Source organism: Galendromus occidentalis, unplaced genomic scaffold, assembly GCF_000255335.2.
Source record: "Galendromus occidentalis unplaced genomic scaffold, Mocc_1.1 scf7180000076583, whole genome shotgun sequence".
NCBI lineage: Eukaryota > Metazoa > Arthropoda > Arachnida > Mesostigmata > Phytoseiidae > Galendromus > Galendromus occidentalis.
The window spans coordinates 659635-671936 of NW_003804572.1; the positions used below are offsets into that span (position 1 = coordinate 659635).

Below are 12302 nucleotides of genomic sequence, written 5' to 3' on the forward strand. Positions count from 1 at the left end.
AGCACAGCGATACTCGGAGGATATCTGTCTAGCGTCGGGGAAGTCATGAAAAAATTACTCCTCCTCTCGACAAATTCTACATTCTATGCTCACGTGTGCTGTGAGCTATCATGAATTGCCTGAACAAAGTGCTCCAGAATGTGATTTGAGTGTAGCACGAGCTACCGAACGACAAATCCACACTGCAGCCCTCCGCTCATCCTGGATTTATCGACACACAGCCCAGTCTGCACATCCTCATACCCGAAAGCGACCATCTCGCGGCAGACAAAGAGAAGAAAACTGCGGAGAGTAGCTAGAAACCCCGGCAGAACAGCATGAATCGGACGCTCTGGGGCATCGGGTTATAAGCTCTAACAATATAGGGATCTCCGATTCTTCATATCGAGCTCAGCCATCCGTCGATATCATAATTGAGAAAGATGAAGCATCCGCGAGCAACTTTCTGACGACGACCTACGGAATGCACCATGATCCGCAATCTGACTCAAGATTGCGTATTGCCCCGTTCAATCCGGGGCTGGGACGAGAATCTTTCATCATCTCTCTCGCCTGCGAAGGAAATTTAGCCCGTCGAAACATTTCTAGCTTGCCATTATCTCTCTCACCGTCGAGCTCTGCGGGATCGAGTCCTCAGATACGGCGCGGCTTTGTTATGTCATCGAAATATCACAGCATAGAGCTGACCCGGCATTCCGGCATAGGCGGAACGGCATCGAGCTCGGTCGCCAATTTACTAGAGTCGGGTGGAAGAGATATTCCGCATAGCTAGTTGCGCTCGTTCGAGATCACCATCGCATTTATTGCGCAACGCTCGAAGCTGCTTCCTCGATACGAATCAGAACCCCCTGAGCTCCGTCTAGTAAAACTGTGTCTCCGGAACGGAAAACTCTGGAGGCTCCGAGTAGTCCTACCACACAAGGTAGACCGTATTCGCGCGCTACGACTGCTCCGTGGGACATCAGACCGCCCAGTTCTGTGACTACCCCTCCGAGCATCGGGAAGTACGGCGACCAACCAATGTCTGTAGCGTAGGTTATCAGTATTTCTCCCTTCTGCAAGGCAATAAACTCGTTTCAGAAGTGACGCTCGAAAGCTCTCGTCTGAGGAAGGGGGTCTCCGCGCTCGAATATACTGGATACACATGATTCCTCGGACGGCAGTACGTATCGGCGTCGCGTCTTGGAAATTATGACTGCTCGTCGAGCTTTTTCCCCCTACGAACCTGAATTTGGACTGCGTCCTCGAGATTGTTGATAACTCGTGCCTTCGCTTGAATCCTGCCTTTGCTGATCGGGAATCCTTTCATTTGGACCACGCCATCCTCGAAGACGGGCAACGGATCCGGAGCCTGTCGAGTGGTTCTTGATTTTCATCCGAAAGATGGACCTGACATTTTTCCCTAGGTAGGCTCATACATCTCGAGCTGAGTCCGGATAGTTTTTGGGTGGAAATCTCACCGGGGTGGGGATGCCTCGGAAGTATTCGCGGAATTCTTGTTTCACCAAATCGGGGAATAATCTCATCCTGTCGAAGGCTCTGGTGGAGATTAAGATATGAGTGAAGGACGTCAAAGCTAGTCGGCATCGCATTATCGAAACGTGAAATCGGAGTTGGGCTGAGCGGTGGAGAAATCGATGCAGACCTCGAAATAATTGCGGGATTACGATCGCGGATCAGTTCGTGAAGCTCTTCCACCGTGCAGAAGAACAGAAGATTCTCGTCTGGCAAGCGGCCCTCTTGCTTCATCTTGAGAGCCAAAGCCCAAGCCCATTTTCGAGTCACGTTCTGAGTCCAGATCCACAGAGATTTCGTGTTTTCGCGAACGCCCACCGCCTTCCTCGCGAAAAAGACGATTATAGCGAGGCGTAGCCTGGAAAATACGATCGTTTCAGCTCCTCCACAATCCGGGGAACATTCGCGTTAAGCTCATCGTTTTCCGGGAAATCGCTGCCACATAGACAGAGGGATAATTCTCACTTTTGCCACGTGGTCAGTTTGCACGTCATTCCGTCGATGGATGCCATGATGCTCTCATACTTTTTCGGAGTGCCTTCGAGTTGACTCCGCATCATTGTCTGCAGCGTTGCGATTACGGGGCTCGCATCCATGTCCCAGGGTTTCCTGTATAAATCGAACTCGTTGTAACCCCGGTGTCCGAAGTCCTGAAGAAACTCTCGGAATGCCGCCGCAGAGACGGGGTATCTCCCTTCGTCTCTGAGAAGCTGTTCTGCTTCCTCCGAAGAAGCGTTCAGGAGCTTTTCTCTACCGATCTCGCTGCCAACCTGGATGCCGAGTTTCTGAGCGGGAACAAAAAGGCATAAAATGAGGTGAGGAGCGCTGCCAGGATCAGGAGACCGTCGAGATTGAATGACTCCCCCCTCACCTCCAATCTTTTAGGAACTTCACAGCTGACGACATCGTCGGCTGATGCGAGAAGACGTGACATATCCCCATAGATTGTTTCGACCGACTCTGGAAGAAGTTTTCACCATTATCCAGCACCCGGTGCGAATGGAATTCCTTATTCCGGAGAACTCCATCCAACTCGGTAGAAGTCATCTGGCCGTCAGATTCCGGAAAAATATTCCTCCGATACACACCATCTGTCACATCTTGCAAATATTCCACGATACGACTCGTCCATTGGGCCGAACCATTGGACGAGTTCATGTGCGGACGACTCCCGCAGTCCGTGGTGTTGTTGAAGCCATCACAAAGGCCATCGAAAAGCTCGTTCACGGTCATGCTGCTGTCGGGGTATCTCGCTCTCTTCCGTGCTAGGTAATTGTATGCGTAGTACATCGGTTTGGCGAGATACTTCATCTGTGGAGCCAAGAAAATCAGCAAGCTGTGAATGCCTCTCTCGACGCTGGCCGATCCGAGTTTTTCTGCCACACCTAGCCCACAAACCTTGACGAGGTCTTTTTTCGTCGTCCAGTACGGAACTTCTTGCGCTTTGTCGGTGTTGTCTTGCATGTCCTCGTAGAGTTCGTCGTCATCGAAAATGCGACCGCATATATTGAGCATCATCGAATCGACTTGAGCTCTGTTCGACGGATCCGGCATGAAGATGCGGATCGCCTGGAAGGATGGGGTCGAATTCATATGGTGATAGTGTTCGGATGAGCTGCGAGCCATGCGATTTCGGATTTCGTGCTGTACCTCCGAAAAGTCGAGGAAGAAATGATAGCGAGCAAGTCGCAAAGCTGAATCGTAATAAGGAGTCAAAGCACAACGTTTCATTCGGGCATGAGCGCCCTTCTCTCTCTGCAACGGGAAAATTGATATTAAGAGGAACTCAAAGATCCCCACTGTCTCATGAGCCTGTTGTCAGCAACCGCAGTGCGGGACTCGTCGAGCACTCGACTATTTCAATTAGTCTCGTTGTAAGGAGGGACAACGGCAAAAATCACCTGTACATCGATGGAGAATAATTTATTCATCATTGTGAGGGCGAGTGGGCTTATGGCTCCATTCAATACCTCTCTGAAAATCAAGGGAATGTAAGGGGTCAGCAGCCGAGCCCGCAGAGTGGCCTTCACATGGTTCGGATATATTGCACAAAAAATGCAAGAATTTACCCAACATTGGCCTTAGAGTATGCAGGGGATTCTGCCCTTGATGAAATCTCGAAGTCGGTGGCAATTTCAAAGTCCGATGGTTTGTCCATGAAAGTCACCGGTCTAGCTTGCAGAATGTACAGAGTGTTATCGGCGAAAGCCCATTCAACATCCCGCCAGTCGCCGTAGGCGCGTTCGATCTCTGCCCCAACTCTTGCCAAATGTTCAGCCTGAGCGGAGTTGAGTGATGAAGCGTCGTTGTTGGATATATTTTCCACACGGGTACCTCCGCTATCTGGGGGAGGGGAAAACAGAGGTGCTGGTCATTCGTCATTCTGAGTCTTGCATGATTGTGCCTTGTTCATCGGGCCCCACGACCCGATGCTCACCTTTGTCCATGACGATTTTAACATCTTTCTTTCCCAAAGCCACTTCTCCCACTGTTAGTTTCCCACGGATGTCTCGATGCACACGTATAGTGTCGGGGTCGGCCAGAGCCGACACAACGCTCTGGAAAGGAACTTTGCTCATTCATTGGGTCGACCCTGGCAGGAGCTCAAGCGATCTAATTGCTGATGCTCGGCGAGACCTGAGACCGCTGCCCACCTCTCCAAGACCGAAGTTCGAAGTGATGTAAATTGTCGACGGATCGCCAGTCAGGGGATCACAAGTGAACATGACGCCCGCACTCTCCGCTGGAACCATCTCCATGATCACGACCGCCATGTCGCTGACCAGTTCCTGGCCATAGCGTTTCTTGTACTCTATAGCGACGTGACTGAATTGAGAGGCCCAGCACTTCGAAAGCGATGCGATTATCTAGGAAGCGAAAATCACACATTAGCTCTCGGTGATCCGAACGGAGCGAAAACTGAGCCAATATCAACGCCAAGAGGCTTGGATTCCACACATCCCATGATTTCTCCTGGACTATCCTCACGGGAGAAAGAGCAAACTTTTGCGGATACCTGTTCCTCTCCTTTCACCCCGAGGAAGGTTTCCATCTGTCCAGCGGCTGACATATCCTCGGAATCCTCCCCGGCACATGAGCTGCGCACCGCGAAACGTTTTGAAGAAAAATCCGGGAAGATCTCGTAGAGACGCTGGAGAATGTCTTTCGAAATAGCCGCTCGGATGGGTTCTTTTTTGACGTCGTTCATGCATTCATCACAGATTTCTTTGACCTGTTCGACAGTCTCTGTCTCGAGGACCCTGCTCAATTTCTTCCTGGTTGAGTACATTGAGGGTGATTGCATGAAGTGGCGGAAAGCTTCAGTGGTGACCACAACTCCTCTCGGTACCCCGAATTTTACGCCCTCATCGGTGATACCCGAAAGCTCCGTGAGGACAGCAAGGGACGATCCTTTGCCCCCAGTCAGAGCGCTGCTCTTGCATTGAGAATCCTCGAGGCTGACGACGTACGGTGCGGGGACGGCCACTGGATCTGGGATTGGGAGGGAAACACGGTCATGATTATCTTCTCACCTACTTCGGAATTCGGGAATTCGCGAGCGTCTTGCGGGCCTCATATTCATTTGCACAATCGACGTACCGAATTCCAGGAGGTTTAACGGTGGCTTCAACAGATCGTCATTGCAGTCTCCTGTGCTAAGAATGAGCAAAGAGTCGTGAATTCGAGTCCCCAAGGTGTTCGTGGCAGGAGCGTAGAAGAGAGCTTCCCTGTAGACTCCGCCCACTTACATGATTCCCCTGATCGAGAGTCCCACGGATGTGACGTTATCTATCAAGGCCTCGAACGTGGAAATTTGGAGCTCATCATCCCAGCCGAGATGTGACTTGTAGCTGCTAAGGATCGACCCCTCAGACCTTAGGACTTCGTGCGAGAGTTCAACTGAAGAAGAGCATGGAGAGAAGCGAGATCAGATATCTCCCGCGTCAGTATCGTTCCGCAGAGTTCCCGACCCTCTCTACAAACTCACAGGTGCTGATTTTCAGATTGGGGGCATACAGGACATCTTCGAGGCTTGCTTCAGCTCCGTGGTCGTTCTGGATCGACTCTACTGGGTCCTTGAATCCAGGCGTCGATAGAAAGCTTCCGAAGATCAGATCTTTCCCATTATCGAACTTCAAGGTCGATAGCTGAAGAAGATGCCCTTTCTTGCTGTAGGTCAGATTGTGCGAGAATCCGGTGAGTTTCAGAGAGCTGGTCGATGATGGATCTGGATGACGAATTCTCAGGAAGTTTCCCCGCAAATGCAGTTCTTGCTCTGGTTCTGGAGCTACATCGGATTCCCCGCCCTTCAGAGACACTTGCATGGTTCCGACGCAATAACCGGTCTGCTCAAAACCGTTCAGGTACTCCCGACACCTATTGCGGAGCGGTAAGATGATTTGTCTTGTCATTCCGATTGGGAGATGAGTTTGCTCGTGAACGCTTCCGGAACTTACACATCGAGATTAGTGACGGTATCTGAGATTTTTTTATTGGCCTTCCGGTCGAGACAGAAGTCGAAAAGACGCTTCTCCGGCACATCGCGAGACCAGTCCGAGAAGTGGGACAGAGCGTGCCACCTGAATTTGAGGCGGTTCACGGATTAGAGCGGGGGAAAACGTGGTCGATTCATCGACCCTGACTCGACGCTTTCGAGGCATCCACCATCGCTGCGGAATCATGCTACTCACGCGAAGACGAAACGGACGTATGCGGTCGCACCCGTCTCCTTATTTCTGCGGGAGAAAAAAGAGCATTCACCACTGACTCGAGCCGGCTCCTCATTCCATCAAAAATCGAGATATTTGTTGACATATGGATGGGATTGGGATGTTGACAAGCAATAGGGATGGACTGCAGAGGTACATGTATATTTCAACTCACATCAGCAATCCATTGAAGGCGATTCGCCATTTCCTCAAAGGCTCTACGCATTTAATCCGGAGACCGCCGGCCTTCGGAGAAACGAGCGTTTTAGAATACTACTGTCATACTCGAAGAATGGCACCGATCCTCCACGATGCTTGCTTGGCACTCAGAGGGGGATCTCTGAATCCGCTTATGGAAACCATAAGATAGCTTCCTCGAGAAGCCATTCGCTCACTCTAGAAACCCGGCCCCAGGACGAGCTCTCGGGATGAACACCCAAACATACCTGAAATTTATTCCCGTTACTGATATCGAGAGGGAAGCGTTTGTCCGCGATGACCTGATTCGTGAAAGTTCTTCCTCTCGAATCTCTGACCAGGATAATAATTTCAGCTTGTCTTTGACGTGCGCGAACGAAGCGGACTACCAGAAGCTCGCCGGACGTCCGGATAGCCGTTAACAAAAGTTCTTGCGGACCCTGCGCGAAGAGTTATATGGATGAATATTGTCCCATTATGAAATCGATCGGAGCATGAAAATGGGAGCACATTCTTCGTCTCGAGCGCTCGAATGATTCTGCACGAATCATCTTTTCCCAAGGTGGACGCATCCCGAAATTGCTCCGGGTGGCTCGAGGAAGGTTAAGGTCAAATAATGGGGAAAGCCATCGGGCTATATCGCGTAATCATGAGCTCATCTCAGCAGCGTACTCAATCTTTCGAAACATGCTCTTTGATCGATGGTCTCTAAATGATCAATTGGGGGCAGTCGTAATTCTTCCGACCAGAGCACTTTTGTTAGAGTTATCTCCTAACTAAGCTCTAAGGCCCGGAACTTCGCTCATCATTAAGTGTATTGTGCTGATTCATGGTTATCGCTCTAATCTCAGCTCTCAATCCCGTCCTTGGCCACCGCTGAGCTCGAGGTCAAGATTGCAGCGTCTCTCCGATAGAATTAGCTAAAAGCTCTACACTCAGAGTCGCGGAATCCTTTCGATCTCCTCTGCCGACCTCGCTCAGCCAGAAAAATCGCTGAGTCTTTTCTGATGTTCATCGACTTCATCACGGAACGCAGTTTCGGCTGCATACCGTGCAACGAGGATCATTTGGCAGTTCTGAGATGGGTAATTCGTCAAATCATTTCTTCCATGATTGTCCAAGTCTCGATCGTCTAGCGAGTTATCAGCGATCAGAAAAAGGGAGATTCTTGGCTTCCTCAGATTTGATCGGAGCATGGGCTACATTCGATAATTCGTTGATTGAAAAATTGGACTCACCTCCTCCTCGATAACCCTTGGGGGTACAGGGTATTCGATAATTTTTTCTTCCTGTCGGTACAGCAGGCCGCGATTATAGGGATCCAGTTTTCGAAAATCGTACGCGGGGAGACGCGTTCTTCGAGCAAAAGCGAAGATGATCTTACAGATCAATACCCGCAAAATGTCCACGAAGTCTGAATGGGGAGAAAAAATATATTTGTTCTGGGGAACTCAAGGAAAATTTACAGAAACGTTATTCGAGACGGGCTGCTGGCGAAAGTTTACTAGAGACTAGGGATCTTGTTGAGTCCTTGCGCCGCGCGCCGATCATTGATCATTGCCATGAATTTCATGTTCCCATTAGCGGAACGTATTTCTGGTACCCACTTGAGCCTTCCTGAACTTCATGGTCACATTTCCAGAATTTGAGAATTCGTAACAATAGGAACTCGAACCATCGGAAGAGAGTCTTCTGCAGCGGGAACATCATCACCAGCTCGGCACAAAACTTTCGCCGTATTGAGACACTCGTCACAGTCGTCGATACCAATGATTCCTCACGGCTGATGGGCGAGAGATAAATCTGGAGAGCCGTCAAAAGCCTTGACGGAATCGTCCTGCCACGGCATGGAGATCGTCCTTGTGCGCAAGGTCGACTCATCTAGCTAAGCCTTTCGCGATCTGAGGTGCCATTATTGAGTTCGGGGAGGAAATCGGCACATGTCAATCGCCGAATGCATGACCGAAATCTGGACGGATTCCTCGATTTATTCGCCGAGGAATGCCTTCACATCGGAACTCTTGTTCTTCGTGACGGAATACCTCGAATTCAAGGGACTGGGGAGGGGGGAGGGGACGGGAAATTCGAAGTTCGAGGACTCGGATGGCCTGGGGTGCTGGGGTTCAAAATCCATTCATTGCATCGATGATTCGTTGTCCTGGTGTGTCCTCCTGAAGTATTCAGCCGCGGATGGGGATTTGTGTGCAGCAAAATATCATCCGGAATGCTTGAGGTCAGAGAATCTTCCGAGTTTTTCAGGGTATGGGACCGGGGCACACGGTACTATGGGTGAGACTTCGGCAATGACCTTCGAAACTCATCCAGGGGTGATATCATGAGTTCGATGTAATCTCGGGCGATTCATGGGAACCTTAATGAGAAGCACCCGATTGAACGCAGATGATTCCTCCGAAAACAAACCAGAAGATTTGATATCTCGTGGTCGAATGGTTCCAATGGACGGAAGCGACTGGAGTCGTCTCGCAGACTGTAGGTTTTTCATATTTGACGATGAGACAGTGATTCCTGACCCTGACATGAATTCCCACTCGAAGTCGGCCTCGAGCACGCGGATTGGGAAGGCACTGGAATTCCGCTTCTGTTCTCGGGGGAGCAAGATGCGCCAATGCGTCCTAAACAGAAACATTCACTTCAGCGCGCCACTGTGCTCGCCGAGCAATTTTCTCAGTATATGAAATCCTACTCGATAGGACACGCTTATCAAACACTGGAAATTCCTTCTGGAAAGCGAATTAAGGGAAGCTTCCCGGAGAATTCTCGGGAATCGCTGGTGATAGTCCTTGAAGGTTTCGGAGCGGTTCTCATCAACTGATCATCGAGTACAGCGCGCCCTCGTTCGGTCGTGAGTTTCGAAATCGCCTCTTGGAAGCGATCGCTCTCCCGGAAGAAAGGCCCGGCGGCCGAAATGGCAATGAATTGACTCCATCCGATGTGATCTCCGTCAATATGGCAGGGAAACAGATCGCGGCTTGAGGAGACGTGGTGGCGAAGCAAGCTAGTAGACCTGCTTCGATCCCACTGATTTCTTCTCCCGGTTTCGACGGGAATGCCCACGTTGGACTCATCCTGGGGAGATCCTATACCCTCTCCTGTGGGAGAGATTCTACGTGGGAACACGAATCTCAAATACGGCATTAGGAAGAAACTCTCGCATAACCTTGAAAGTTTTCCTTGAATTTATTTTAACGGATCATTCTACAGGAATGAATAGTTTACAAATGTTCGGGTGATGACGTTTTTCGCTCATGTGACACAAAGTACAGGGACCCAAGCTAGGATTTCAGAATTCCCCAAACCCAGTCGAATAGATGACATTTTGCGATGCGTCTTGGTCGAGCATGTTTGCCGTAATGAAAGTGTCGGCTCCGAGCTCTTCAATGGCGGAGTCAGCAGCTACGACGGAACTGCTCGTCTGACCCGAAACCGCATTGAATTCTTCTTTCGGAACGATCGACCTGCCGGACGTGGACGAGTTGTTCGAATTGTTCGAGGCCGCTTGTTGGTCAGCCGGCTGGAAGGGAAAACAAGGATACTGCATCCTGAACTCCTAGAGTGAACGAGGTTTTAAAGATGGAAACTAGGGAACACTACAAGCCATGCAGAACTTTTCCATCGGCTTGAAGTGCGCAAAGGCGCCACTCACCTTGACACCGGTCTCCCTATACTTCTGCAGGTAGATTTTCAGTGGTTCGAGGTAATTATCGAAGCCCAAGCTCTGCATCGCGAAGAGGATATCCTCTCCATTGATTGTTTTCCTCTTCTCCTGGTGGCATCTGAAACGTTTGAATTGCTGGTGTCTCCGCGCATGATTCAAACTAGCAACAAAGCTCGCAAAACGAGTAGCTAGAGGATTAAATTAAGATTCGATTGTGCCATTCCAGCTCACGAACCTATCTGAAGCCTCGGAAGTGATGAAGCTGACGAATTCAGAGACACACTCTTGAACGCACTCCTTCGCATCCTTGGCGATTTTGCCGCTTTTGGGAATGACGGTCTTCATGATTCTCACGACGTTCGCGATCGGAAGAAACCTAGGGCGATTTCGCATGGGCTATCAGTTTCGGCTTCGACGAGCTCGATCGATGCATGGCGGTGTGTCACATATGGGAATGAAGCATTTGATTGAATTCGGAAACCACCCCTCACTGACCTGTCCTGTTCCCTGAGCGGCCCAATCTCTCCATTCATCATCACGTCGTGGGCATTTTGAGTTTCCTCGCCATCCGTACCTGCAATAATTGCCAATAAGGTCTGAGGTAAGTAAAATATCGCTACGACATGATGCCAGAGGGAGGGGGGAGTCGACTCAAAGAGAGGAAGAGCTCAAAGACTCGTGGATATGAGTTTTCCCGAGGAGGGAATTTCGGGAATACCCCTTGAGCTCACCGGAAAGGGATGCCTCTGTCGTGACGATGAACTGTTGTGGATTTTCAGCCAAACCGAAGTTCTCTTCGATGGCGTTTGAATGTGGATCCATACAGCCGGCAGGGGTGCAGCATTGACAGAAATTTGAACACGAAATATCACTATCGCACTAGCTAAAAAGACGAAGTGGATTGAAGAAGCTGAAGAGATACATCTGACGGGCTCCTCGCAAGCGAAACATTCGAAACCGAGGAAAGGCTTCGAATCCCAGACACGCGCCAAGGGCGCGGCGTTTTCGAATGTGGCAAACGCTCGCAGCCGTGTCGACACCGGCAGTAAGATGATCGCCGGGTGGATTCGGTCGATTGGCGTCATCTCGCGGAAGTCCGTACGAGCCAATGATGAGGTCCCGTTTCAGCGGAACAACATCTGATTCGGAGGGATCTTGGCACTGAGGGGCGGAGACGAGAGAGCTCATCCCGTGTGGCCCATTCGCGCGGAGCGTCGAGAGCTTCATAATCGTCTCCGCTCGCGATCGAGCCTGCGCCCGTTCTCTCTAGAAAAAAGGACGGAGCTGGCACGCGTTTTCCGTGGAACCATATTCCGTCAGACTCCGCGCTGCCGTTCGCTCGAAGCGACACTTCGTTGATAAGTAAGACATCTCGGCACATGTCCTCATGTAAAAATTTTGTCTCTTGTCATGATATAAAACTCTCCAACCGAGAGTATGCGTCCGTGTGTTTTTATGCATACACGTAATTTGCGTTGTACAAACATGTCTCCCAGTGCACGAGTGAGTCAGTGGCGGTTGAGACCCGCGCTGTGTGGAGCGGCCGAGGTTTGAAGACATAACGGAATTTGCTGTTCCTCTTCTGCCTTCTCGTCGAAGGTGATCATCACAGGATCGACTGAATTTATTCTTCGCTTCCGAAGTATCTCTCGAGAACTCGCGAAGATCATCGCTTATTATTACCAAAGGATAGAAGCTTGAGTTCGTTCAAGCAATGTCTCTGACTGCAAGTCTTTCCGATCCTCCCCCTTCCCCCCTCACAGTGCAATCCCACGGGCTAGGACAGGATGGCAATGCGGAGGAATTCCTGCTAGCTGCCGACTTTTCTCTACCTCCAAGCCGGTCTCTCTATTCTTTCACACCGGCCGACCAGGCGGGAGATCGTCCATTACTTCGGACTGTTCCCTTGTCGGTGGAGCTCTTCGGATTCCGGAAGACTGATGTGCGATCAGCGCACAGTATGGGACTCCACAGTCGGTACCGCGTGTGGTCCCCAGCGGGAAACCTGGTTGCGCGCATGCGACGTGCGCTGATCTGAGCAGATAGAATCTGCTCTCTTGATCTACCGCAAGGCTCGCTTGTTCGCCATCCACACCCCCGCCTCGCCTTGCACTCGGCTGCAACAAATTGAGTTGTCGGTCTTGGCCGCTCGACCCCGATTCAGTGAAGCAGCATCGGCACGATTCGTGCGACTTGCTCTGATG

At 50.6% G+C, this 12302-nt stretch overlaps 2 protein-coding genes across 2 annotated transcripts; both read right to left on the reverse strand.

Annotated features, from left to right (window-relative positions):
- Positions 1-775: 775 nt before the first annotated feature.
- On the reverse strand, positions 776-8132 carry LOC100905901 (prodigiosin synthesizing transferase PigC). The gene is given in 22 exon segments (XM_029113380.1): positions 776-1055; positions 1226-1351; positions 1461-1539; positions 1646-1873; positions 1981-2300; positions 2387-2475; positions 2604-2826; positions 2914-3084; positions 3166-3270; positions 3417-3489; positions 3585-3858; positions 3953-4073; positions 4170-4382; positions 4532-5171; positions 5265-5415; positions 5504-5892; positions 5973-6095; positions 6207-6251; positions 6400-6470; positions 6671-6862; positions 7661-7836; positions 8030-8132. Coding segments are annotated over 22 exon segments (4167 nt in total). The 3' UTR covers positions 776-800.
- Positions 8133-9596: 1464 nt separating this feature from the next.
- Nf-YB (nuclear factor Y-box B) lies at positions 9597-11047 on the reverse strand. The gene is made up of 5 exons (XM_003739700.1): positions 10830-11047; positions 10594-10672; positions 10334-10474; positions 10087-10216; positions 9597-9954 (listed from the first exon to the last, which is right to left on the reverse strand). Exons 1-5 carry the CDS (start codon positions 10918-10920, stop codon positions 9724-9726), a joined length of 672 nt encoding a protein of 223 aa, XP_003739748.1. The 5' UTR covers positions 10921-11047; the 3' UTR covers positions 9597-9723.
- Positions 11048-12302: the final 1255 nt, after the last annotated feature.